Below are 26,343 nucleotides of genomic sequence, written 5' to 3'. Positions count from 1 at the left end.
GTGAAAGAGAGAGTTGAGACAAAAAGTGCTGCCTAGTCCAGTCCCCTTGGATTTCAAGGTTTCCTTTAGAGCTTGAAAGGAACTTATGTGATACAAAGATTCTAAACTCCTGTTTGAAATCACTACAAGAAAAGACATATTGCCACAAAACCGATTGTAGCTAAATATAAAAATTTTCGTGGCTAACCACTTTAGCTACAATATTTATTTCTGTAGCATTCGTAGCAAGATGTAGCGTGGCTAAAAGTTACCTACAAACTTTACATGACCGATGGCTAAGAACTAATATCTATTGCTACATAATTTTGGAGTTGTAGCTATTTTGATACCAAAGTCTTGCCACAAAAAATATATTTATAGCAAGTTATTTTATTCTTTTGCCACAATAAAAAAAGAGTTGTAGCTATTTTCATAGATCAGACACAAAAGTATTGTATTGTAGCAAAATGTTTAATTTGTTTGCCATGCAAATTTAGATTTTATAGCTATTTCTATAGCTTAATTTTGTGGCTATAGTATTCATAAAGTATTTGCCACGAAATTATTGTATTGTAGCTAAAAATAATACCTTTTAGCCATGAAATACATAGAATTATAGCTAAATATATTCATTTGCTACGAAAAATAAACAATTATATACATGTTCTTGTTCGGTGAAAATTACAAATGAGAATTATATACATGTATATATGGCTGCATTCAATAATTTCATCTCTATTGAAGAATTTACACAAGCTTTATAAGTTACAAGAATTATATAATGTAGCTACAAATGCATTTTTGAGATTCCAAAACACTTCTCCAATTATATATAATTGCATTTTACAATTCTAAAAATAATCTTAATGTATAATTCTTTTACGACACCATCTTGTTCAAGTCCAAAGCAACATAGTCTTCCCCTATCTCTTCTTCCACGATCTTCAACAACCTTAACTTGATCAACATCTCCATATTAGAATGTCACTCATATGCTTTAATTACACTAAAATGCCTGTCAATAATGATAAGGTATTTTAGCACCAAAATCAAGACTAACTGATTATATATATGAACGTATGTACTCATATAACTTCAAGGAGAAAATAAACTAAAAAAATTAACAGAATAGAACAAGAAAAAAATGTGAAGCAACAAAAGAAGAGTAAACAAACATAAAATTCTTTAAAACTTCTTAAAAGATTCATCCCAATATTTTGATGTCGCTTTGTTATTGCAATCGATAACTTATGGATCCTCCCAACATTATTTGACCTTTAAAATCTTCAAAATCACTCATAACACAAAGTATTTGTAAATTCTTCAAAATCACTCATAACACAAAGATATGCAAATCAAATCTTCTACTTTGACACAGTCTCTACGTGTATAACCTACACTCAAACCTTTCTTTTTCTTTTGTTTTCAACTGTACACTCAAGAGAATACAAAACTTTATTAAAGACAAAAGAAGAAAACAATACACGTTCAGGTGAAGTGTGTACTCACAACTAAAGCTAAGGGAGGTTTATATAGATCGATTGATTTATCTTGTAAGGAAGACCCAAGGGTATTTCTTTCAATCAAGGAATTTGACGGATTCCTTGATTGAGGTTGATTTGATGATTTATGTCCATATCAGATATGTGCATGAGCAAATCGATTTTCTTCCTTGTGATAGCTTCTCTTAATGATCTTCACACGACTTTGATTGAATTCTTCTGTCACGATTCAAAAATAGACGTGATGGCACTTGTCTATTTCCACCAAGACAAGTGCGCCTCAACCCAATAAAATGAAAGAAAAATAAAAAAAGAAACAAGAACAAGATATAAGCGAAAAATTTATTCATTCTATTATAACCCCAAAATCTGATTGTCACATGTTCAAGTCATTTATACATAAAGTGCAAAATTTAAAGATGATTGCAAGTCTCAAGTATTTGTTTCTCATATAGAACAAAGCATAAAATAAAGAACTACAGGGCCCGCTGGGATGACAAGTAACTACCTCTCAACAAACCTTTGATAGACCTCGGAAATAGGAGGAGGAGAGAAGTCACACGATACGGGACTCATATCCTATATAATGTAGAAGAAAGGAGAGAGTACCAAACAACACGGTACCCAACGAGCAACCTAATAAACAAGACAAACTAGCTAGAAAACGAGTATTCCTTTTATCCCAACTGAACCTCCTCAAACTACAACTTGCATAGAAGTCAGCTCAACATAACAGTTCTACAATACACAGTTCACAAGGCTCAATAATTACAGTTCAATAGTCAGAGTTCAACAACCAACACGTATCAAGTATGTCAATCGCAAGTAACAAGTAGATCAACCACAAGTAACAAGTAGGTCAACCACAAATATCAAATATATCAAATCATAACAGTCAACTCTTGTCGGAACCATTTCCCTTTGGCACAATATCACTAGCCAGAATCATTATCCATCAGTTTTATATCACTAGCCGGAACCATTTTGCATCGAATTTATATCACATCACTGGTTGGAACCATTTTCCATCGGCTTTACATCACATCACTTACCGGAACCAATTCCCATTAGCTTTATATCAATCACTAGTCAAAACCATTTTCCATCGACTCTATATCACATCACTAGCCGAAACCTTTTTCTATTGGCTTTATATCACTAGTCGAAACCATATCCCATCGGCTTTATATCACTAGTCAAAACCATTTCCCATCGGTTTTATATCATATCACTAACCAGAACCATTTCTCATCGGCAATGCACAAAGCATGATAATCAACACATAGCCTTTTCTTTAATCCCCTCTTTATTCATTAAGATTAGTCAAGTGGAACAATAATTCCATCACCTCATTCTCAATGCTTCCCAATACACAGAATGAAGGAAAATATACGATTCTACTATATTACAAAGTTTAAGAGATCACTTGCCTTAATTCAATCAAACAATCAACCCACGACTTGAGTCTTCCCTTTCCGAACAATGTCCAAAGCCAGACAATCTAATTCAATCAAGTAATCACAATAAGATTTTGGAAATAACAATACCCAATTCACACTCTTTGAAAATAGGTCATTCAACTCAAAAACCAAATTCCGAAAATGAAGTTTGAATACAAAAATCTTTGCTTAAAACATCATCCAAGACATTCGGAACTCATTGGTAAAAACCATTTAGAAAAAAGACTTAAAATTACTTCACAATCACCATTTTAGTTAAGAACTCAAGTTCTTGAAAAATCTTGTCATTTTTCAATTAAAATCTCAAGTTTTGACGTTAAAATCCATAAATAATCGAAAGGAAATGAAGTTTTAAGGTCACAAAAGCTTACCCAAAATATTTAGCACAAAATATTTCTTCAAAATCGCCTCCAACGGTTTTGCTAAGCTCAAAAATGGAAAATGGGATTAAACCCCCAAAATTTTGAACCAAAAACCCCTCTCTGATGTCGCAAAAGCAACTCAGGTTCACAAAAGCAAACCCCGCGAAAAAGGTGACTCTCGTAAAAGCAAAGCGCTCTTCGCTTTTGCGAAGTTTGCTAAAGCGAAGAACTCCTCGCTTCTGCGAAGGTCGCTTAAGCGACTGAACTTTGCAAAAGTAAGGCCTGCAGACACCAGCTAACACAATCAACTTTATAACATTGATAGGACCCTCGAGATTTGTTCAGAATCCCGTACACATAGATCAAATATACAAATTGATTATACTCAATGTTCCAAACACAATAGAACCATCAAAATGCAAGTTCAAGGTCCATTTAACTTGAAAGTCATGAAAGCCACAAGGAATGAACATAACACCTAAAAAGACCAAAACAAGCTCGGGACCTCTAAAATTCAACCAAGACCTCACCTAGGCCTAAAATCACTCCCCAAAATCCAACGAAACTCTTGGAATTCCGATTGGAGCATCTGAATTTTAAATGTTGATCAAAGTTAACCTCGGGGCAAAAATTTCTACAAATTTCCAACTTAGGACCTCAAATGCTCAAAAGGACTCCGAATCTAAAACTGACAACACTCATACAACAATAATCTCATTCCGAGACTGATGGAATCAACAAAGTTCCATTCTGACACTCGAAACTCCAAAGAACTCCAAAAATCACTTTTTAACAACTTTAGCCATTCAAACTCAAAACTTATCAAATACACAACTTTTTACTCAAAGTTTGAAATCAACTTTCAAAACTTAATCACAAAAAACTCCGGGTCAATATCGGGAAAAAATGATAAATTTGCAGAAATTACCAAAAATGACCAATCGGGTCATTACATCTTCTTCTTGCTGGTTAAGTTGATCTTTGTGTCATTCTTGATTGCGTCCTAATTTATCTCCAGATTTTGCTTGATTGATTGTCCTAGTCAGATACTAGGATTGTGGCTATCTTGACTTGATTCTGCTGAATTATATGTGTTCCTTGATTGATGACTTTCCTTCTTTGCATTACTTGGGTACTTAAATTTATTTGCTTTCCTTCTTTGTGTTGCTCGGGCACATTTCAATAATTTTCTACAAAGATTCTTCTTATGTGCTCCATTGTTACAACATTTACAAAGTTTTAATAGGTATAGCTTGTCTATATACTGTAATGTATTTTAAAAAAATATTCTAATAGTTATAATGCAATAATACCTTAGTTTTGTGTGCAGGATTTTTGATGGCTAATTTTGAAGACAATGTAATGGTTTCTTTGTATTGGGATGATGAAATAATAACTTAAATGAATAGATTTAGATATAACAAATGTGTCAGAATGATTGTTAGCATGTCTATTCTGGCCAACTACGTTGAATTAATTGAAATGTTGCATGAGAAAATGGGGACTGATGGTGAAAATATTCAAGTAAATATTTCTAAAAAATATCAATGCCCATTTCAAGGTAACATTACAGGGTTCATTGAATTCAAAATTGAGAATGCCCAGTCTTTTCTACAATTTTTTATCAAAATTTTTTAATAAGATAAATGTTTTAGAGACGTACGTAGATCAATAAATTAAGATAATCTATTTCAAATTAATGGTTAGCATGATTATCATATGAATTTATTGGCTCAAAAATATGAATTTTCCACAATCAGTCAACCTCATTTTGCATATGGTGTAACATATGGTATCCATCAATCATTTGGTGCAGATCCTAACGAGCATAGATATCGATCATTTGATGAAAGCTCAAGTAGTCAAAGACATATTGAAAGTAGCCACAACCAATATGAAATCTCGTAGAGTAATTATATATATATATATATATATATATATATATATATATATATATATATATATATAAACTTAGTCTATTTAGTAGCACGAATAATTAATTATTTTCATTTATATATTTCATAAAATTAATTTATTTTTTTCTAGAGTAGATGAAGCTAGCTTTGATTTTTGTAATGATGCACATGCTTGATGAAGCGATGAAAATTTAGGGGAATATGAACCTTCAGAAGATGATGGAGAGAATAAAACCATTGAAAGTGAATTTGATGAAAATACTGAAGATTTAACTTAAAATGATACAGGATAAATCTTCAAAATCAATTTGATTAGGATATATCTAAAATGCAAAATCATGATATATCCTACTTTACAACATTGGAGAATGAGGAGGATATTTTTATCTCTACACGTGAATCTGAGATGAAATCTTATTTTGTTTGGTACAAGGATGTCAACAAAAGATTAAGAAACAGATATGTGGTTTAGTAACAAAGATAAGTTGAAACGGACTATTTGAAGTTTAAGCCAAAATGAAAAATTCAAGGTTGTAATATCAACCAAGAGTTTATGGACTGTGAGATGCAGATTTTATGATTCATTGGGTTGTCTATGATTTCTTCGAGGTCAGAAGGTTGGAGGTAGCCTTTGAATGATACGAAAGTATTTTGATAATTATAGATGTGAGACTAAAGGGCTTACGACAGGCCACGCTAAATTGGATACCAATTTAATTACATTTTGTTTCTAAATCAAATACGTAAAAAATCCAAATTATTTGTAGTAGATGTCATTTCTAAGGTTCATGAAAATTTTGGTCATCAAGTAACATATAGAAAAGTGAGGCTTAGATGTCAATGTGCATTTACATTAGTATATGGTACTTTTCAGAAATCATTCAATGAGCATCCTAAGTTTTTTGTACCTTTTCAGTACTCTAATCTTGGAACAGTTGTGGAATAGAAACACGAAGAGTCAATGAGTTTGCCAGAGGTAAAAACTTTCAAGTTTATATTTTGGGCTTTTCCATGCATTGATGAATTCCGAACTTGTCGTTTGTTATTTTAGTAGATGAAACCCATATGTATGATAGATAAGAGATAAAATTGTTAATTATTGTTGGAGTTTATGAAAATAATTACATTCTTCCTCTAGCATTTGCTACTGCTGACAAGGAGTCGAAAGAGGCATGGAAAAGATCTTTTCAAAAACCGAGTTCTCACGTTATAAGGATAAAGAAAATATATTAATTATCTAATTAAAAAAAGGATAGAGAAAATATATGTATTATCTTTGATAAGGTAAAATGAATTTTGACTAGTTTATCGAAGTTATGGCAATTTCAGGAGCCTCGGGTCATCCATCGATTTTTTTCTAAGGCATAGGGATGACAATGAGGAAAGGACAAGGCGCGGTGGGGCAGGATAAATTCTTAACGGCACGTGATAGTGGTGGTGGTGTAAGTTGTGATGACGGAATTTATTAGTAGTAGGAATTGACTATAGTGGTAATAGTGGATGATAGTGGTGGTGGAGATGGTGACGACTATAGAAATGGTGGTGGCGGTGGCAGTGGCTACATAGACGGTGATGGTGGCGACAATGGATATAATCATAATGATGGAGGAAGTAAGTGTGGTAGCATGTGATAATAGTAGTTCGCAACGGTGGTGGTTGTGATGACAGATGTGGTAGACGATGATAGTGATGGTGGTGGTGGTGATGAAGTGGATAGGGATGGTGTTACTGGTGATTGTGGAAGAATACCTCTTAATGATATTACAACATTGTTCTAGATCTTAATGATTTAGACCTATTCAGAACCATTAAGTGGTTGAGCTTTTAATGAAAACAAAATGCACTTAATGGTTTAATATTTGAACCATTCAGATTCAAACCTCTATTAAGTGTAAACAAATGAGGCATAAATCTCCCAAATGTCTTGAGTTAGATAGTTGAAATTGCACCTATGTCTAATATTTGGACACGATCAGGTATTCAGAATCAAGTACTAGACCAAGTGCATTATTAGGTTAAATTTTGTAAGACTTTCTGGTCTCTGACTTAGTATTTATTCAATTTTATCTTGTACAATAAAAGCAACCATGAACGATATGTTAAGCTCTCATACATAGAAGATAAAAATCAGCTTGGAGCATAGAGCAAACAAACAAAAAAAAACTAGACAAATTTAACGTAATCAAAATGGATCAACCGAAAATCTCTTTCAAACTTATTCCAATTCAAGTTTCAAATCTTTTTTTTTTTTGTGGCCTAGTAAAAGAATGGGAGATATACATCTGATTTCTCCTCATAATTATATAAATAAAAATATCGATTTCTTTTGTAATTCAAATATTTGATGGAACAAAATCCAGTAATTTACCAATTAGCATATGTACTTCATATTCATTGAAGATTTGATACTTTTTAAGAAAATAAAACTTGGCACTGATCAGAACACTGATATAACAAAACATATGGAGTACTATTTTATACTAATAGAACTCCAAATGTGGACATCTTTTATGAGTAGTAATAATTTTCCAGTATTTATCACCAATGGAGACAACAGAATCAACAACAAGACATGTTTAAAAAATTAAAAATTACGTCTTATGTGTAATTTGTGGTAACACCTCAGAAAAACCTAGCTCAACTTAGATCAGGAGAAGCTTGGAAATTTTTTAATTTTACAGATTTCTAGGATTTACAGACACCATCTATGGACAGTAAATGAAACTACAGACGGTAGATGAGTCTTCAGAAATAGGATGGTACCTTGCTAGTACCCTCTCTGTAGTTGTCTCACTATCGACATCAGGCTAGGCCATCTTTGTCGATGGTACCCTGCTAGTACCCTCACCTGTAACAATATGTAGCCTCTAGTTAGCTGCGGTCTATCTAGTACTAGGCATCTCTCTATATATACAAATAGCAACTATTGGCTCGAAAACTCAGCACTTACGATCCATCTCTATAGCATGAACTGAGCAAAAGAGGGGTAACCATTCCAACATGCCCTGTAGCTCCTTGTTTATATAATGTGGTGCAAAACATATTTATAAACAAGACTACTAGACATGGCTTGCAGACTTCCTAGGATACGGTGTTGCTCTGATACCAAGTTTTTCACACCCTAACTTAGGATGCAACTGGCACCTGATGCCACACTCACTCTTGCTGGACAACTATGCTACTAGCATAATAAAAATCATGAAATCAAGAAAACAAACAAGTATATGAACAATTATTACGCCTTAACTAAATATGGGGTCCCTAATAATGGAATATAGATCCAAATGAGAAATGTCTATATCAACCACAACAGCTGATTACATAATTGAATAAGGCTATGACGATTAACTTTGCTACGACAACTAGCCATATCTTTCCTAAGTTATACAGTATCTTGAGCATATTTGGCTCTTGCATCTGTATATTGAGCCTTTTGGGCTCCTATAGTTGTATCCAAGCCTTCTAGGCTCTTATAACTGTATCTCGAGCACACACAACTCTATATAGAAGAGGGTCATTAATTTCAACTTAGGCATGAAGGAAGTCCATAAGGGAGTAGACTTTAATATAGTTCTACAAGCATCAATATGGTCTTTCTAGACATTCTATAGCTCTTATATATAAGCCAAGTATAGCCCCATAGGCAAGGTACACTTGCCAAAGGCAACAAATACAGGGATATCTATATATACATGGCTCTAAAGTGTCAATCCCTAATACTAAGAGCTGATGAGATAGCCACTATAGGCATCAAACAATCTTCTAATTTTATCATCAAGTAAGGTGGCTTTCTAAGTGATCTGCACAACAACTTGTATGTCATGCCAAAGTATAAGGTCGCTAACAAATAGGTGAAACACCTAGCATCTCACCACCATAACTCAATAGACATATATGACGCTATTACCCGAAGGTAAAACTACAACTCTAATTCTTTAGCTCTATAGGCATCAAGATACGCCCAAGGCCCGTAGGTGAGCTATATAGTTTATAGGCGTCGCAATCACATTATTTCTACGCCAAACTAATTGCTATGCTGCCAATATCAACATGAAATTCTATGCAACTAATTACTCTATTCAAAGCATAGTCTTATGAAAACGTGAATATCTCTCTATTCAAAAATTGTATGGAGGAATGATTTGATGCGTTAGAAAGTAGACTCATAGACCTTCGATTTGATAAATACCGGAACATCTAATTACTCATAATATATTGGGAGAAAAGCTCTAAGATATTTGACCCAAATTTCTGAATGCTTATGAAAGTAACTTGCGATAACTTTTGCCAATTTTCATTTTACAACTTGATTGACCTCAAAACTAAAATACAACCATTGAACAATTCAAAAAACATACTGCTTAACTTATTAATCACCCTTAGTCTTGCTCCGAAGGTACGAGTCAATTTAAACATTCTGAAAGTGCGGGGTGTTACAATCATGTACTATCTTACATACTATATATCATTCTTATGTCACATTATTATAGGCTAATCCTATGTGATTGGGTAGCTATATATTCTGTACATATAAGTATAACAGAATTATGGAATGAAAATCTTTGTGTATTTGCAAGCAGGCACTTGAACTATCTAGGATCCATCTACAGTAATGAACTTAAACAATGAAGAGGAGATTAGTTTTTACATATACATTGATCATTTATTTGTTTCCAAAAGTGAAATCTGACATTGTAATCTCAATTTGCTTGTTATGATCAGTGGAGGCATGCTGCAGGATCTCTCCCTCCTGATTGTCATTGGATATTTCATTAGCCCACCCTTCATTTTCGACGTTGGATGTCCGTGGAGATGCTTGAACACTATCCTCATTATATTGTGGATAACCGCGTAATAAGTGAACAGGGGAGGTACCATGCAATGGTGTGGTTGGTCTGCTGTTGGCAGGGGTGGTGTGTCCTGATAGCCCATGTTTCACCCGCTTTTTCGCTGTATGGTGCCAGCTTCTAAGAGCTGTTGCCACATTATCACCAAAGATGATAGGCTTCATTGATGAACCCATCTACAAAGTTCTATATATCAGTATATATTCATGCTTAATGTCTAAGATTTTATAATGTAGATCAGAGTACCTACCTGGGTAACTAAGGCATAAAGAGGGAGAGTCACATAGCTGCAATGGACCTGTATGATCACCCTGAAAATATAATATGCTTCAACTTCCATGATGTTTGTCGTATTTGATTGATCATTTTGACACATAGTTTAAGAAAAAAAGAAAGAAAGACTAACTTTTGAAACTTGTGATCTAAAATAAGTGATAGTTTAAAGTTAAATTGTTACTTAATATAAAAATATGTCATTTTATTTGAAATTGACTAAATAGGAAAGTAAATCATATAAACTAAGACAGAAGAAGTAACATATTTCTCGAAAAAAATCATGTTATTATGTAGGGAAAATGGTCATTCATTGATTACCCTTCCTGAACCCTCTAGGAAGGAAGAATGTATATCAGAGTTTTTGAGCATAATTCTGGCAATCTAAAGTAAGTTTTTGCAAGTGAAACTCACCCCATGGTTAGCCTTATGGCTAGGTCTGCAGCATTCCGATGAAAGCAAGATGGAAATCCAAATTTCCACTGAAAATTTAAAGGAAAAAAAATAATATTCAGGACAATATTCAAATTTCATTCCAAAAGAAAAAAGAAAATGGAAATCCAACTCCTTACCCAACTCCAAACAAAGAAAGCAACTTGAAACGCATTCTGCAAGAAACAAAAAATCATTATGAAATTCCAAGCTAGGAGTTTGTACCAATGTTATATTTTTAAAAAAGAATGGCATAGTTTGATTTGATATAGAGTTTGTCTTTTCAATTTTGTGATCATCATAAATTAAAGTTATGTCAAAACGTACTTTAATCTTGTATTACCAAAAAAGAAAATAAATGATTCTTTTTTTAAACAGACTAAAAACAAAAGTAAGTGAGAGAATATTATACTCCCTCCGTCCCATTTTATGTGGCAACATTTCCTTTTTGGTCAGTCCCAAAAAGAATGTCACATTTCCTTATTTGGAAAGTATTTAAAGGTACAATTCCTTTTTTATCCTTGTTGGTCCCACTTAATCTTAAAATAATACTCCAATACATTTATGAGGAGAGAGAAATTGAGTCTACTTTTTAAAAGGGCAATTTGGTAAACATTTCAAAGTCTTCATTTATTTCTTAAACTCCGTGCCCGGTCAAATGTTGCCACATAAAATGGGACGGAGGGAGTATATGAAAATTAGTGAGTTTTTAAAAGGTACCTGAAAGAGCACAAAGTTAATCAAGAATAACACAAGGCCAGGGCGATTAAACCAGAAAAGATGGTCTCCAGTCTCCACCACTGGTACACCTTTTACTATGTCTCCCCTTTCTGAAATCCTTACTCCCATTTCTGTTATGATCATTTGAAGTTTTGTGCCAACCAGCAATATAATCTGCATTTTAATTAATTTTTTCATAATTAATTTTATACTTTATTCAATCATGAATGAATATATATATATATATATATATATATATATATATATATATATATATATATATATTTATTACTCTTATTAATGAATGAACTTACTACAAGTGGGACAAATGGCACCCAAAGATACGAGTACAATCCTGTCCAATAAAAGGAACAAGTTTCAATTAATATTAGATATGGTTTAGTCAAGTACTAATTAATAATCCTTTCACTGGCATAATACATAAATATGCGTTTTAACTTGGTCTTAACTCACATTTATGTCCTTCAACTTTGAGTGTAAACAAGTAGACACTCAAATTTGTATAAAATTGAACAAATAGACACACATATCAATACGTGACAATTTGCACCCTACATATATTATGACACGTATATCTACTTGTGCACACTCAAAATTAGAATATATAAATGTGAAATGAGGCCAATTTAATACGTACCATCGGTAGTAGTCAGAAAATATAGCACCGTGAAGAGCCATAATGCAGGACTGCAACATAAATAATGTTATTATTATTATCATATAGAATTAGTAAAAGAGGAATTGTGTGACAGGAAGGGAAAAAAAAGATGTAAACCTTATTCCAACAACAACTTTGAAGTCTTTGTCAACTGCTCTGTTAATGTATATTTGAAAATCAAAATTATTTTGATTTTGTGGAGTTAAATGTGCCTGCAGTTAATTACATGAATAAAAAAAGAGAGGTTAGACTGCGGTTAATTTTCAATAATATTTTGGATATGGTATAATTAATGTTATATTGGAGATTGACTTGCCATCATGAACCCATGTCTAAGGGTTAAATAGTCAACTTTTGCTACTGATGAGAAGAATTGCCTGAAGAAACAAACCTGTAAATATAATCACAAAAGATATCAGTTTAATGAATCCTTACATAATTATTTATGCTACTACTAAATAATTTTTATGATAGATATGTATTGGTTAATATTATATATTGTTTGTCCTAGTTTCTTATGGGTTTTCCTTTTCTTTTTTCTTTCTTTAAAGGAAATTATAAAGTTTCATATTTGGATAGTCCTTTTTTTAGGAAAAAGATTATGACTCTACAAATAAAATTATAGAAGTTCATTCTTTGAGAGTTTTTTTGTAGGGAGAGAAACGGTTAGACACAAGTGTAAACCTTTTATTATTCCGAGTAAATTGTATGAGGTTATTTCTCTCGATATTCTATATTCTCATACTTATATAGTTTATTGCTCATTTCTTTTGTGATCGGTTGACTAAATCACATTAAATATTTGTGTCTTTTTCGTTTGTCTTCTTACTCATAATTTTTCGAGATTTGCTTTACTAATTGTCACATAACACCTAATTATTAAGGTCCTAATAATTATAACCTAATAAAATGAATTTGATTATTTACACAATATAAATAATATATATATAATGAATTAAATGGATGGAAATGATTGACTCACTATCCAGAGCAAGACGGGCGACTTGCTCCAGAAATGCATATGCCTACGTCCAAACGAGGTCTCCCTTGCAAATCTGAATCTCTCAGGGTCTGCAACCATCAAATACCAATAATTAAAGTCAACAATAATAATTTTAATTTTCTCTCATTTTGACTTCTGATAATGAATTTCTTTATATATTTTTAAATTTCAAAATATATTTTACTTTATAATCTTAACGTGTAAAGTGAGAAGTTAGAATAAAAAATTGTCAAAAAAAACCAAACATTCTTTTAAAGTAATTGAAAATAAGTAAGTCAACCACAAAGGGGACGAATGAGAGCAATAATAAGTACTCCATTAGTTCATTTTTAATTGTCATATTATGTTTTTTGAAAGTTAATTTGATTAATTTTCAAATTTAAATTAAATTACATATTATAAGAAAAGTACTATATTACAACTTTTTGTTTATTAATATGATAAAAAAATATATCGTAAAATATTTGTTAAAATACTTATAGTTTTATTCTAAAAGTAGAAATTATAATAATTAAAAATAAACTGAGGGAGTATAAATGAAGTGTCGGTCAATTAATTTAGTAGTATTAAAAGGCGGCGAAGGTGCAACTTGCAAATGATTCCCTTATTCACATTACTTATCCAATAGCTCCACTTGGGGTATAAACAAATAAATAACAACAGACGTGTCCAAACTTTTTAGATATATGTCACATCAATTTGTAGCTAAATTGAAATGTTTGTGGACCTATTTTTGAGTATAGTATTTAATATATTTCCACTCAAATATACATAAATGAATTCTCACCATCAATGGAATTTCACATGTTATGGATCAAGTATACGAAGCTTAGGTCTAAGGTTCTAAATATCTAATGATTAAGGGCTAGAGTTGTCTTTTCCTACTTCTATAGTTTAAAAAATAATGACTTGATTTTATTTTTAGTCTCTTTAGAAAAAAATAGTCTTTTTTCATTTTTTATAATATTCTAATTTCAGCTTTTCACGTGATATATTTAAAATTAAAAGATAAAAAAATATTTTGGTACATTTGACATAACTTTATTGCAAAGTCTTTTTTATTTTTTTATTTATTTATGATTTTTTAAATGGAGGGAAGGAATATTATGATGATGTATACTTTTATACTTTAATGAATGATGTAATGACAAATATTATTGAAATTGTTGTATACTAACCGTTGTAGAATTGGTACTCAATTGTTTTTGTTTCATCCTCCCATGCCCTCCATTTTCTCATCTACAAATTAAATAATTAATTAAGATAGAAAATTATTAAGCAAAGAAGAGAAAAAGAAAAAGAAATGATATGAATGACGAAAGGTAATATAATATACATACCTTTAGTCTGCCCAAAGCAAAAGTTGCTATACAGTACAATACATGAGCAACTGCCAACACAAAGATGAAGATATGGAGCTGGTGTATTGCATATGAAGATGCAAATTGGACTTTTCCCTGCATTAATTTTTAACAACGTAACCCCATAAATTAAAATGAATAATATAATGTAGAGAAAAGCGGTTCATCGAAACCGTTTGACTTCCTACTTAGGTACCTTTTTGTCACATGAAGTAACCTCATATTCAGACTGGGCGTCTCCCTTTGGCTTACAAGGATGCCATGAATAACCAATACTCTTGGGGACGCATAAGTTAGAAACTGGTTCTTGCAACACTGTCAGCAACAGTGATAAGAATCCCAACAGCATAAGTTCTGTTACACACACACACACCAAATATGTCACTATATATATTAATTAATTATTTGATGCATATATATAATATATATATGTATTTTGAATTTACCAGCTTTGATCTTTTCAAGTGCTTCATATAGAGGCTTTTTCCGCTTTTCCAGTAACCACTGCAAATGAAAATCATTCATATCGATCTAGTAAAAGAAGACAAACAAGTTATATAGTAATAAGAACTTACGTGCGTACCTCTCCAATGTGATGAATAATTTGTTCAATAAAAATGGAAATAGCGAGCAAGATGAAGCAAACCACAGCAATCGCCCAAGTAGGGGTTGCCTCCATCGACCGTTCTTTAGCCATCAATTCGATACACAAATCAATTAAGTCTATAGTACTGTTAAAAGGATATATTTTCTTCCTTTTAAAGAAATTGGAGCATATATATATATATATATATATATATATATATATATATAATAGGAGTAAGAAGAAGAAGGGGAAATGTCAAATGAAGACTTGTCCAAAGTTTCAAACATTAATTCAAGGACAGCGTAATATTTGCTGCATAGTCTAGTCGCAATAATAATGCAGAAAGAGTCGTATATAAAAAGGTTAAGTAGTAAAGTATTTGCATTAAATATTTGTAGGGTATCTCGTTTGACAATTCAACCATTTTTCCTATACGTCCACCTCCAATATAATTCTTTGCATCCCATTTTTTGAGATTATAGAGGGGAAAAAATATTGTGACCTGCTTGAGACTTTCATAATGGAGATCTCAAGTTTGAAATTTATTACCAAGCAAAAGTAAAGAATTTGTCTTCTGGGTGGAATTCATCCCATCGAACTTACCTAGTACGCATTACTTGTTTTGTATGATTTATGACCTATTGCATAGGAGGGGTCTGCTCCTTATTCACATAACAATTTCTCCATTGAAAAGGGTCAAGACTACCCTTAAACAATTCAAAATAGCTTAAATATACCCTTAAATTATATTTTGGCTCAAAAATACCCTCCCCGTCTAACTATTAGACCACACTTGCCCTTCTGTTTAACAAAAAACATCCATGTGTGTGCTAAAATATCACATGGACTCCACATGTGCACGCCAAACACACCCCACCTCCACATAGACGATTTAAAGCCCTAATTTCACTCTTTTTCCCCTCATTCATCATTTCCTTATTTGGGTATATCTATATGAATATACAATATACATTGACTCAATTCAGTTCCATTTTATCCCGATACTAATATGTTGTACTTTGAAGATCACAACTTAAACAAAATTTAAATTAATTCTGCTATCTAATCCTTAAATCATCTATATATTGAATGTTTCTTTAACTTTCCACAAAATTTAAAACTTCCTTAACAATCATTTAGAGTATCTTCTAGATTAGGGACCAGAAAAGCTCAAAACTTGAACAAAAATAGGGTAATTTGTACAAAAAAAAATTAAATTATGAAATCTATAAAGACTTACTTGGTCTTCGTTGATGTAGTAGCAATCGAAGGTGTCATCCCAGCCATTCGTCAAGTTTTCCTCATTAGCAAAATCGCAGACGTTGATGTGGTAGAACTCGGTCACCACCGCCAGGGAAGCCATTGTAGGCGTCTTCCTTCTGCCTGGAGTTCTGTTGATAAGTTTATTATGTCTCTTACGACAACTGCTATTTTGCGCCATGGCCGTGAGTTGAATCAACAAGAAAGCTTCGCTAAGATTTGTTTAAACAAAATTAATTTATTAAGAGAAATTAAAATAATAATTTAGTGTTAATTGATTAATTAAAATGAGTGTGTTTATATTATACATTAGATCGTTTCTTTTATTGTGTTTGAAATGGTCATCAAATTGCAATTTTTCTACTTCATTCGGTTACGTATACAAGTTTCCGCAAATCTTTTTTTCTTTTTTTTGGTTCAATATATACTTTTTAGGATGAAATGAGGGAAAAAAAAGAGTGAAATTAAGGCTTTAAGTCATCTATGTGGAGGTGGTCGGGGTGTGTTTGGCGTGCACATGTGGAGCCCATGTGGCATTTTAGCACACACGTGGATGCTTCCGTTAAACAGAAGGGCAAGTGTGGTCTAATAGTTAGACGGGAAGGGCATTTTTGAGCCGAAATATAGTTTAAGGGTATATTTAAGCTATTTCGAATAGTTTAAGGATAGTTTTGATCCTTTTTCGTAGTCGTCTATGTGGAGGTGGGGTCTGTTTGACGTGCATATGTGGCATCCATGTGGCATTTAACACACACATGGATACTTCCGTTAACTAGAAGGGTAAGTGTGACCCAATAGTTTGACGAAAAAAGTATTTTTGAGCCGAAATATAGTTTAAGGGTATATTTAAGTTATTTCGGATAGTTTAAGGATAGTTTTGACCCTTTTCCATTTTTTTATTATTGTAGACTAGGTTAAGATTGGAATCAATCAAATTTTTGGGTTATTTAATAAGTTTGGAATAAATCAATTGGTCACAGTATGTAGCAAAAATTATTTTGGTTTGATATGGATACAGATGAACAAAGAGAAAGAGTATGCATAGCAGTGATAGCACCCATGATTGGATGTATATTTTTGAATATACAACTATACACGCCTCAAGTTTATACACAATTCCCTTGATCTGACGTTTTCATATTCTTTTAAAAGCGGTCTTTCTCTTCTTTTTTTTCCTCAACTTTTTGAAGAAGACTGCACTAAATTGTGGGCGGAATCGTTCGCAAGAAGAAAAATAGTAAGAGAATAAATGTTTGTTTGGAAAAAAATTGTAATGGCAAAGGTCTAAATGCTGTGTGTAAAAATCAACGGAAAATGGTCAAATATATCCCTTTCCTATAAGAAATAGTTTATATATACCCTTTGTTATACTTTTGGACCAAATATATCCCTCCCGTTATACTTTGGGCCAAATATACCCTTAATCCATTAAATATGTGGGTCCCAACCTTAGAAGAAACATGTGAAAGGTTGGGATTAATTTTAAAAATCCAAATCTTTTTTATCTGGTTAATACCCAAAATATGTAATTATGTGAAGGATTGAGATTAATTAGAAGGACCCAAATAATTTTTGTCCCTGCCAACAACAAAAATTAACCATAGCCCAACCCCAACTTCAAATCTCAACAATGGAGTAATGTAAAAGTTTTTTCTTCAAATCAGTTTTGATCACTTCAATAACAATAATTTTCAATACTCGATTGACTTACAACAACTTTCAATCACAAACTTTAAAAGTTCATCGGCCACAAATTCGAAAGACAAAAATCCAACAACTTTTCTCCACCTAATGTGCCTTCTAATTTTAACACATCAATCCAAATCAATGGAGTTTCAAGCACCACCTTAATTGACACGCAGTTTAAAAAAGAAAGACTAATCAGTCTCAACCCAACGAAAATGAAAGAAATAAAGCAAGAACAAGACAAAGGCGGAAAACTTATTCATTCTAAACCTGATTGTCACTTGTACAAGTTATTAGATACATAAAGTGCGGAATTTAGAAATAAGTACAAGTCACAATCTTTATTTGTCAAGAACAAAGTATAAAGAAAAGGTAAAAGAGGGCCTGCCAAGAGTGACAAACAACTACCTCTTCAATTCCTCGACAAGCCTTGAAGTAAGAATAAGGAAAAATAGGTCACGCGGGTCCGGACTCGAAACCTACACAAGTGTAGAAGCAAGGGGTGAGTACCAACAACAAGGTACCCAACAAGAAACCTAATAAACAAGGTATCTAGCTAGAAATCGAATACCCTTTACACTCCCATCGAACCTCCTCAAACTACAACATGCACATAAATCAGCTCAACCTAGCAATTCTACAATACACGACTTACAAGGCACAATATTCACAACTCAATAGTCACGATCAATGATCAAGCGGATTAAGTAAGTCAATCTCAAAGTCAAGTAGCTCAGTCACTTGGAACAAGTATATAAATCACAAATAGCAATCAAGTCACGCATAAACATAAAATGCATCAAGTCACACTAATCAATCTCTTGTCGGAACCATTTCTCATCGGCACAATATCACCAGCCTGAACCATGTCCCATCGGCTTTATATCAATTCATCAGCTGGAACCATTTCTCATCGGCTTTATACCACTTGCCGAAAATGACCTCGACATCACAACACTCACCGGTAAAGACCTTGACTTCATAGCACTCGCCGGTAAAGACCGCATCACAACACTTGCCGGCAAAGACCTTGACAACATAACACTCGCCGACAAAGACCTCGGCTTCATAATTCATCACATGTCTCATAACAGTGTTCAAAGTCAAAGCATATAAGCAATATCACACCACACAGAAGAGACAACAATTCACACAATTCAAGTCCATATTCATGCTTCAAGCATTTCATCAATCAATCAACAAGTGTCACAATAAAACAATTCACATCATCATGTTCAACATATAGCCTTTTTCATTTCAACCCCTTTTTATTCATTTAGATGTATTAAGTGGACAATTTAACCCTTCACCTCATCCCATTTCTCCCGACACACAAGCAACACAGGAAGTACAAGAATTCTGCTAGAAAATGAGGTTTAGAAAGTCACTTGTCTTAAATCAATCAACAATCACTCCACGAATTGAGTCTTCCCCTTCTGAATTACTTCCAAAGCCATAGAATATATAATAATCAAGTATTTACAATCACTCATTGAAAATAACAATTCCCACATCAATTATATAGAGAAATATGTCAATCAACTCAAAATCCAATTTCAAAATGGTGGTTTGAATCCAGAAAACAATACTTAAAAATAGTGTTTAAGGCTTTAGGAACTCATTAGAGAAAACCATTTCGAAAAAGGAATCAAAATCACTTCATAATCACCATTTTATTAATTTCCCGGTTCTTGAAGATAACTCAAATTTCTCATTTCGAAAGCTTGATTTGAACACATAAATCCATAAATAATAACAGGTAATTGAAGATTTAGAGATAAGAATCGTTATCCAAAAGATTTTCCTCGAAAATATGATCCAAATAAACACCCAAAGCTCCCAAAACTCAAAAATGGTAAAATGGGGCCAAAAACCCTCTCTGATGTCGCAAAAACGACCAGGGGTTTGCTTGATTCCTAAAAATGCAGGTGTCGCAAAAGCAAAGCCTCCTTCGCAAAAGCAAAGGTTGCTTAAGTGACAGATCCTTCGCTTAAGAGGAGGTTGCTTAAGCGACAGAACCTTCGCAAAAGTGAGGCCTGCAACACCAGAAAACACAGCCAAAATTTAAAACATCGAAAGGAACCTCAAGATTTGTTCGGAATCACGTACACACAAACCACATATGCAAATCAATTATACTCGATGTTCCGGACTCAATGGAACTGTCAAAACACCAATATGAGGTCTCCTTGACCCGACATCCGTGAAAACCACAAGAAACTAACTCACGCCTACAAAAGCTAAAACAAGCTTGAAACTTCTCAAAAATCAACCAAAACCTCACCTAAAATCAACCCTCGAATCCAACAAAACTCTTGGAATTTCGATCCAAGCATCTGAACTCCAAATGTTGACCAAAGTAAACCCAAAAGCTAAAATTTCATAATTTCACAACTTGAAACCTGAAATCCTCAAAAGACTCGAAACGACTCTCACGGATCAAATTTCACATTCCAAGACTAATGACGACACTCAAAACTCCAAAAGACACAAAAAACCACTTTCTTAACAACTTAGCTTTCCAAACTCAAAACTAACCAAAATTCTCAACGTTAAACTCAAAATTCATAATCAACTTTTCTAAACTCAATCAGAGAATACCCGGGGTTAATACCGGGAGGGAAAAATGGTAAATTCGTGAAACTTTCCAAAAATGACCGACCGAATCATTACATTATCCACTACTAAAAATCCATGTTCGTCCTCGAACATAAAGCAAAAGAAAGTACTTGGAGCCTCGAAGAGATGAGGATATTTGGCACGCATATTCAACTTTTTCTCCTAAGTCACCTCACCAATTGAACGATACTTCCACTGCACCTTCACTAAAGCAATCTCTTTGGTCCTAAGCTTCCAGACCTGCCTATCCAAAATGACTACAAGCTCCTCCTCAAAATATAAGTATGGACCCAACTCAATTGAATTAAGGGAAAGTATACGAGACTCATCCGACATGTACTTCCGAAGCTTGGAACATGAAACACAAGATGCACAACTGACAAGCTAGGTGACAAGGCCAACTTATAGGCCACCTCTCCCACATGACTCAAAATATTAAAAGGTCCAATGAATCTAGGGATAAGCTTGGCCTTCTTTTCGAACCTCATCACACCCTTTATGGGTGACACTCAGAGCCAAACATGATCACCCTCCATGAACACTAGGGGTCGAATTCTCTAATCCGCATAACTCTTTTGTCAATTGTGGGATGTCAATAGTCTACCTTGGATCATACGAATCTGTTTCATAACATCTCTAAGAAAGTCTGTATCTAATGAATCCATCTTAGTTGAATCAAACCATGTGATCGGAGATCTACACCGTCTGCCATACAACGCCTAAAAAAGGGTCATCTGATATTGTAATGATAAATGTTGTTGTGGCAAACTCTACTAAGGGCAGATGTTGATCCCACCTAGCACCAAAATCAATCACACAAGCTCGGTTCATGTCCTCCAACACTTGAATCGTTTGCTCAGACAGACCATCTGTCTGAAGATAAAAAATTGTACTCATATCTAATCGAGTACCCAAACCATGTTGCAAAGCCTTCCAAAAATGGAAAGTGAATAACGAACCTCGATCAGAGACAATAGAAATTGGGACTCCATGCAATCGCACAATCTAACTAATATAACGCTCGACTAACTTTTCTGCCATAAACTTGACCCGAACCAAGATCAAATGGGCGGACTTGATCAACCTATCAACAATCACCCAAATGGAGTCATAACCACCCACAGTGGTAGGTAGTCCCACAACAAAGTCCATAGTTATCCGCTTCTACTTCCAAGTAGGAATATGCATCCTTTGAGATATACCTCCAGGCTATTGGTGCTCACACTTAACATGTTGACAAGTCAAACACCTCGAAACAAAGTCTGCAATATCCCTATTCATACCACACCACCAATAGTGCTGGCTCAAGTCATGATACATCTTCGCCGTACCCGAATTGATGGAATATCGGAAACAATGAGCCTCCTCGAGAATAAGTCTAATCAACTCGCCCACTTTGGGCACATAAATCTTGCCTCTAATTCGCAAGACACCATCAGAATCAAGGTCAGTCTCATTGGCTTCCCCTTTCCTTAGCTTGTCTCGAATGAGACAACCTCTCGTCATCAAACTAACTCATACAAATCTGCTCAACTAAGGAAGAATGAGCCTCAATAAAAGCAACAAACCACCCGTCTCCTCAGAAATCTGTAATCGGATGAGATTATTGGCTAACCTTTGAACATCTTTAGTCAATGGTCTCTCCTTTACACTAATAGTGGAAAGACTTTCCATGCTAGAAGTCTTCCTACTCAAAGTATCGACCACCACATTGGCCTTTCTTGGATGATATAAGATGGCAAAGACATAGTCCTTCAGTAGTTCAGGCCATCTGTGCTGCCTCAAGTTCAAATCTCTCTGAATGAAGATATGCCGAAGACTTTAATGGTCCATGAAAACCTTACAATGAACCCCATACAGATAATCTAGCCATAGCTTAAGCACAAATACTACAATTGCAAACTCTAAGTCATGGGTAGGGTAATTCCTCTCATGGGTCCTCAACTGTCTGGAGGCATAGTCAATCACCTTGCCTTTCTACATAAGAACACCACCTAATCTGACTCTAGAAGCATCACAATACAGGGTGAAGTCCACACCCTCCCTGGGTAAAGTCAAAGCTGGAGCCGACGTCAACAAGGTTTTGAGATTTTGAAAGCTCTCCTCGCACTCATAAGACCACTGGAAACTCACACTCTGCCAAGTCAATCTAGTCAAAGGAGATGCAATGGTAGAGAAGCTCTGAACAAATCGTCGGTAATAGCCTGCAAGTCCCACAAAACTCTGGATCTCAATAATCGATGTAGGTCTAGTCCAACTCCTCACTACCTCAATCTTGGCTAGATTCACCTAATTACCATCCTTGGACAAATATGTGTCCCAAAAATGTCACAGATTCAAGCCAAAACTCACACTTCGAGAACTTATCATAAAGTTTCTCTTCCCTCAATCTCTAGAGTACAATCCTCAGATGTCGATCGTGATCTACCTCGGTCTTGGAGTACACCAATATATCGCCAATAAACACTATTACAAAGGAATCCAGATAAGGTTGAAACACCACATTCATTAACTTCATGAACATTGTAGGGGTGTTAGTCAAGCCGAAAGACATCACAAGAAACTCATAGTGCCCATAACGGGTCGTGAACGCTATCTTAGGGATATCTGATGCCCTAAGCTTCAACTGGTAATAACCGGACCTCAAATAAATCATAGAGAACATAGATGCACCCTGAAGCTGATCAAACAAATCATTAATGCGAGCAAGAGGATACTTGTTCTTCACTGTCACTTTGTTCAATTGCCGATAATCAATACACATCCTTATGAATCCATCTTTTTTCCTCACAAACAATACATGAACACCCCATGGAGAAACAATAGGGTGAATAAACTCCTTTCTCAACAAATCTTATAACCGGTCCTTCAATTCTTTCAAATCAGGTCAAGCCATACGATAAGGAGGAACAGAGATGGGCTCAGTGCCAGTCTCCAAGTAAATCACAAAATAAATATTGATATTTAGAGGAACACTTAGAAGATCAATATAGAACATATCTAAAAACTCTTGAATGATGGGCACACAATCCATGGGAGATGGCTCAACGCTAGTATCCCGAATGAAAGCCAAGTAGGATAAATACCCTCTCTCAAACAATCTATGAGCTTTAATGAAGGAGATAACTTTGTTAGGGTAGGAACCACTAGAACTCATCCACTTAAATCTCGATACACCCGACATTGCTAAGGTCGTAGTCTTAGCATAGCAATAAAGAATAACATGATACAGAGAGAGTCAAGCCATACCCAAGATGATATCAAAGTCTATCATTCCCAAAATGATCAAATCTACCCAAGTATCATACTTGGCCAAAGAAACAAGACATAATTGATACAGTCGATCCACCACTAAGGATTCACCTACTGGTGTAGAAACATGAATAGCCACATGCATGCAATCAAACAACATATCAAACCCAACAGAAAAATAGGTGGACACATATGAGAAAGTAGATCCCGAATCAAACAATAGAGACACAAGTTGATGGCAAACTGAGATGATACTTGTGATCACAACATTAGAAATATCAGCCTCAGGCATCACTTGGAAAAGCATAACACTATCCCTTACGGTTGCCTGTTGTTTGAGTAGAACCTCTACCTCCACCCTGCGGAGCTGGAGTACCCCTACCAGAAGTCATGCCACATATATCGGACTGAACTGTGCCTCGACCCCTGGATGGAGGCGCTGAATCCCTCGTTGGAGCAGCTGAATAAAAACGTTGGGATCCTGAATGAGTTTGAAGAGGAAACTGTCAAATCATGACTTATATCCCCACAAGAAAGTAAGATATCGGCATAGATAATTGTTGCTTTGTATCAGATGAACTACCATGGCCACCTCGGCTATAACTATAAGATCCTCAAGTTGACTGCCTACTCTCAACTATTGGCATAGAAGCATGAACCGATCCACGACGTTGAAAGGATTCACTAACTCACTATGAACCCTTGTCTTCAGATGAGGCACCAAAAAACTGACAAAAAGAATGGGTCCTCTTGGGCTCTCCAAACTCCTCTAAAAGCATCAATTCTACGTCATTGGTGGTGCTCACAATTGACTGAAAGAAAGCCCCCTCTTTGGCTGCTCGAATCACATACGACCTCGTAGAGAAAGTTAATTCTATCACAAATATGCAAACCCTCTCGCTGCCTCATAGGGAACAATAGTCATAGCATGCTTAGAAAGCTCATAGAAATGGGTCTTATACTCAGTCACAAACATACTGCCTTGGGTCAACCTCTCAAACCATAATTGACTCTCCTCTCTCACGCTCCATGGTATGAAGCGATCTTGGAAAGCACTACAGAACACATCCCATTTAACCGAATGAGACCTAAGTTGTCTAGACCTCCTAAAAGTCCTCCACTACTCTCTGGCGTGTCCATGCAACTGAAGAGCAACAAAATGAACACCACGAGCATCCACCATACCAACTGCCTCAAGCATCTCATAGGAAAAAGTCAAGAACTCATGAGCAGCCTCACTCTTACCACCCTAAAACTGGGTGGTTTCATCTTCTAAAACCTTCCATAACATTACTACTCAGTTGTCATCAGAGTAACATCAAGGGCAATTTGAATACCCACAACTGGTGCCAAAACCACTCGTGGCTGACCCACATGATCCTGAATACCCGGAGTCGGTGCTTCTAAGCCAGTCCAAGAACCATATGGTGTACCTATCGTACCACCCTAAGAGAAATTCTCCATCACACCAAGCATCATTAACAAGTTCTCTTGAAACAAAGAAGCTCCAAACCAGGGAGAAACCTGGTCCTCAACAACGTCAACATGTAGCTTAGGTGAAGCCTATCTACCTCTGCCTCTGGCTGGTGCCACTCTACGAGTACAACCTCTAGCCGGTGCTAATCCATGACAACGACCTCTAGCTCTAACCCTACCTCTACCCCTAGCTGGCATCTCAACAACAGGCTCGGGGACTGCCTCCCCTCTACCACTAGAAACAAAAGCTCTAGTCCTAGACATCTGCCAAAATAACACGCAGTAACTCAACACTAGCGAAGGTAACCATACACAATAAAAAAGGATTTTCCTAACAATCTTTGTACCCTTTTGAAGATAAGTACATACGTCTTTGTACCGATCCTCAAGACTCTACTTAGACTTGGCTTGTACACACGTGAGACCTATGAACCTGGCTCTAATACAATTTGTCATGACCTAAAAATGGACATGATGACACTTGTCTTTTCCCACCAAGACAAGTTAGCCTCAACCAACAAAAATGAAAGAAATACGAAAATATAAAGAAAGAAAAAGACAAAGGCGAAAAACTTATTCATTCTAAACAATACCTCAAAACCTAGTTTTTATATGTACAAGCCACTAGATACATATAAAGTGTAGAATTTAGAAATAAGTACAAGTCTTAGTCTTTGTTTCTCAAATAAAATAAAGTATAAAGAAAAGGAAAAAAAGGGCCCGCCAAAGGGAAAATCATCTTCTTCAATTCCTTGATAAGCCTCAAAATCAGAATAAGAAGAAAGAGGTCATGAGGGTCCGGGCTCGGAACCTATACAAGTGTAGAAGCAAGGGGTGAGTATCAACAACAAGATCGCCAACAAGCAACCTAATAAACAAGGTATCTAGCTAGAAACCAAATACCTCATACACTCCAACCGAAACTCCTCA

The 26,343-nt window shown here is 34.8% G+C and overlaps 2 protein-coding genes across 2 annotated transcripts in view; one reads left to right on the top strand and one right to left on the bottom strand.

Annotated features, from left to right (window-relative positions):
- Positions 1–26,343, top strand: part of LOC125821071 (tetraspanin-6) — a 1,176,838-nt gene that overhangs the window by 3,769 nt on the left and 1,146,726 nt on the right. The gene's annotated exons all lie outside the window — the stretch shown is intronic.
- On the bottom strand, positions 9,827–15,284 carry LOC125821074 (MLO-like protein 12). The gene is made up of 15 exons (XM_049500493.1): positions 15,118–15,284; positions 14,981–15,038; positions 14,731–14,888; positions 14,514–14,630; positions 14,352–14,412; positions 13,153–13,241; positions 12,487–12,561; positions 12,288–12,382; positions 12,150–12,199; positions 11,806–11,846; positions 11,492–11,665; positions 10,912–10,947; positions 10,754–10,821; positions 10,317–10,377; positions 9,827–10,242 (listed from the first exon to the last, which is right to left on the bottom strand). The coding sequence occupies exons 1-15, from the start codon at positions 15,229–15,231 to the stop codon at positions 9,883–9,885; spliced, it is 1,557 nt and encodes a 518-aa protein (XP_049356450.1). The 5' UTR covers positions 15,232–15,284; the 3' UTR covers positions 9,827–9,882.

The sequence above is a fragment of the Solanum verrucosum genome, unplaced genomic scaffold, assembly GCF_900185275.1.
Source record: "Solanum verrucosum unplaced genomic scaffold, falcon-dt-bn FXZP01000050.1, whole genome shotgun sequence".
NCBI lineage: Eukaryota > Viridiplantae > Streptophyta > Magnoliopsida > Solanales > Solanaceae > Solanum > Solanum verrucosum.
The sequence above is the reverse complement of the archived record's forward strand: the minus strand, read 5'-3'. Positions and strand labels throughout refer to the sequence as shown.

Bases quoted from the DNA above. Each gene is read 5' to 3' on its own strand.
- LOC125821074 (XM_049500493.1), bottom strand. From the start codon at position 15,231: ATGGCTAAAGAACGGTCGATGGAGGCAACCCCTACTTGGGCGATTGCT. The intron at 12,383-12,486 runs GCAAGTCAATCT...AATTAACTGCAG, and splicing joins TTAGACATGGGTTCATGATG to GCACATTTAACTCCACAAAA. The intron at 10,243-10,316 runs GTAGGTACTCTG...AGAACTTTGTAG, and splicing joins TTTATGCCTTAGTTACCCAG to ATGGGTTCATCAATGAAGCC.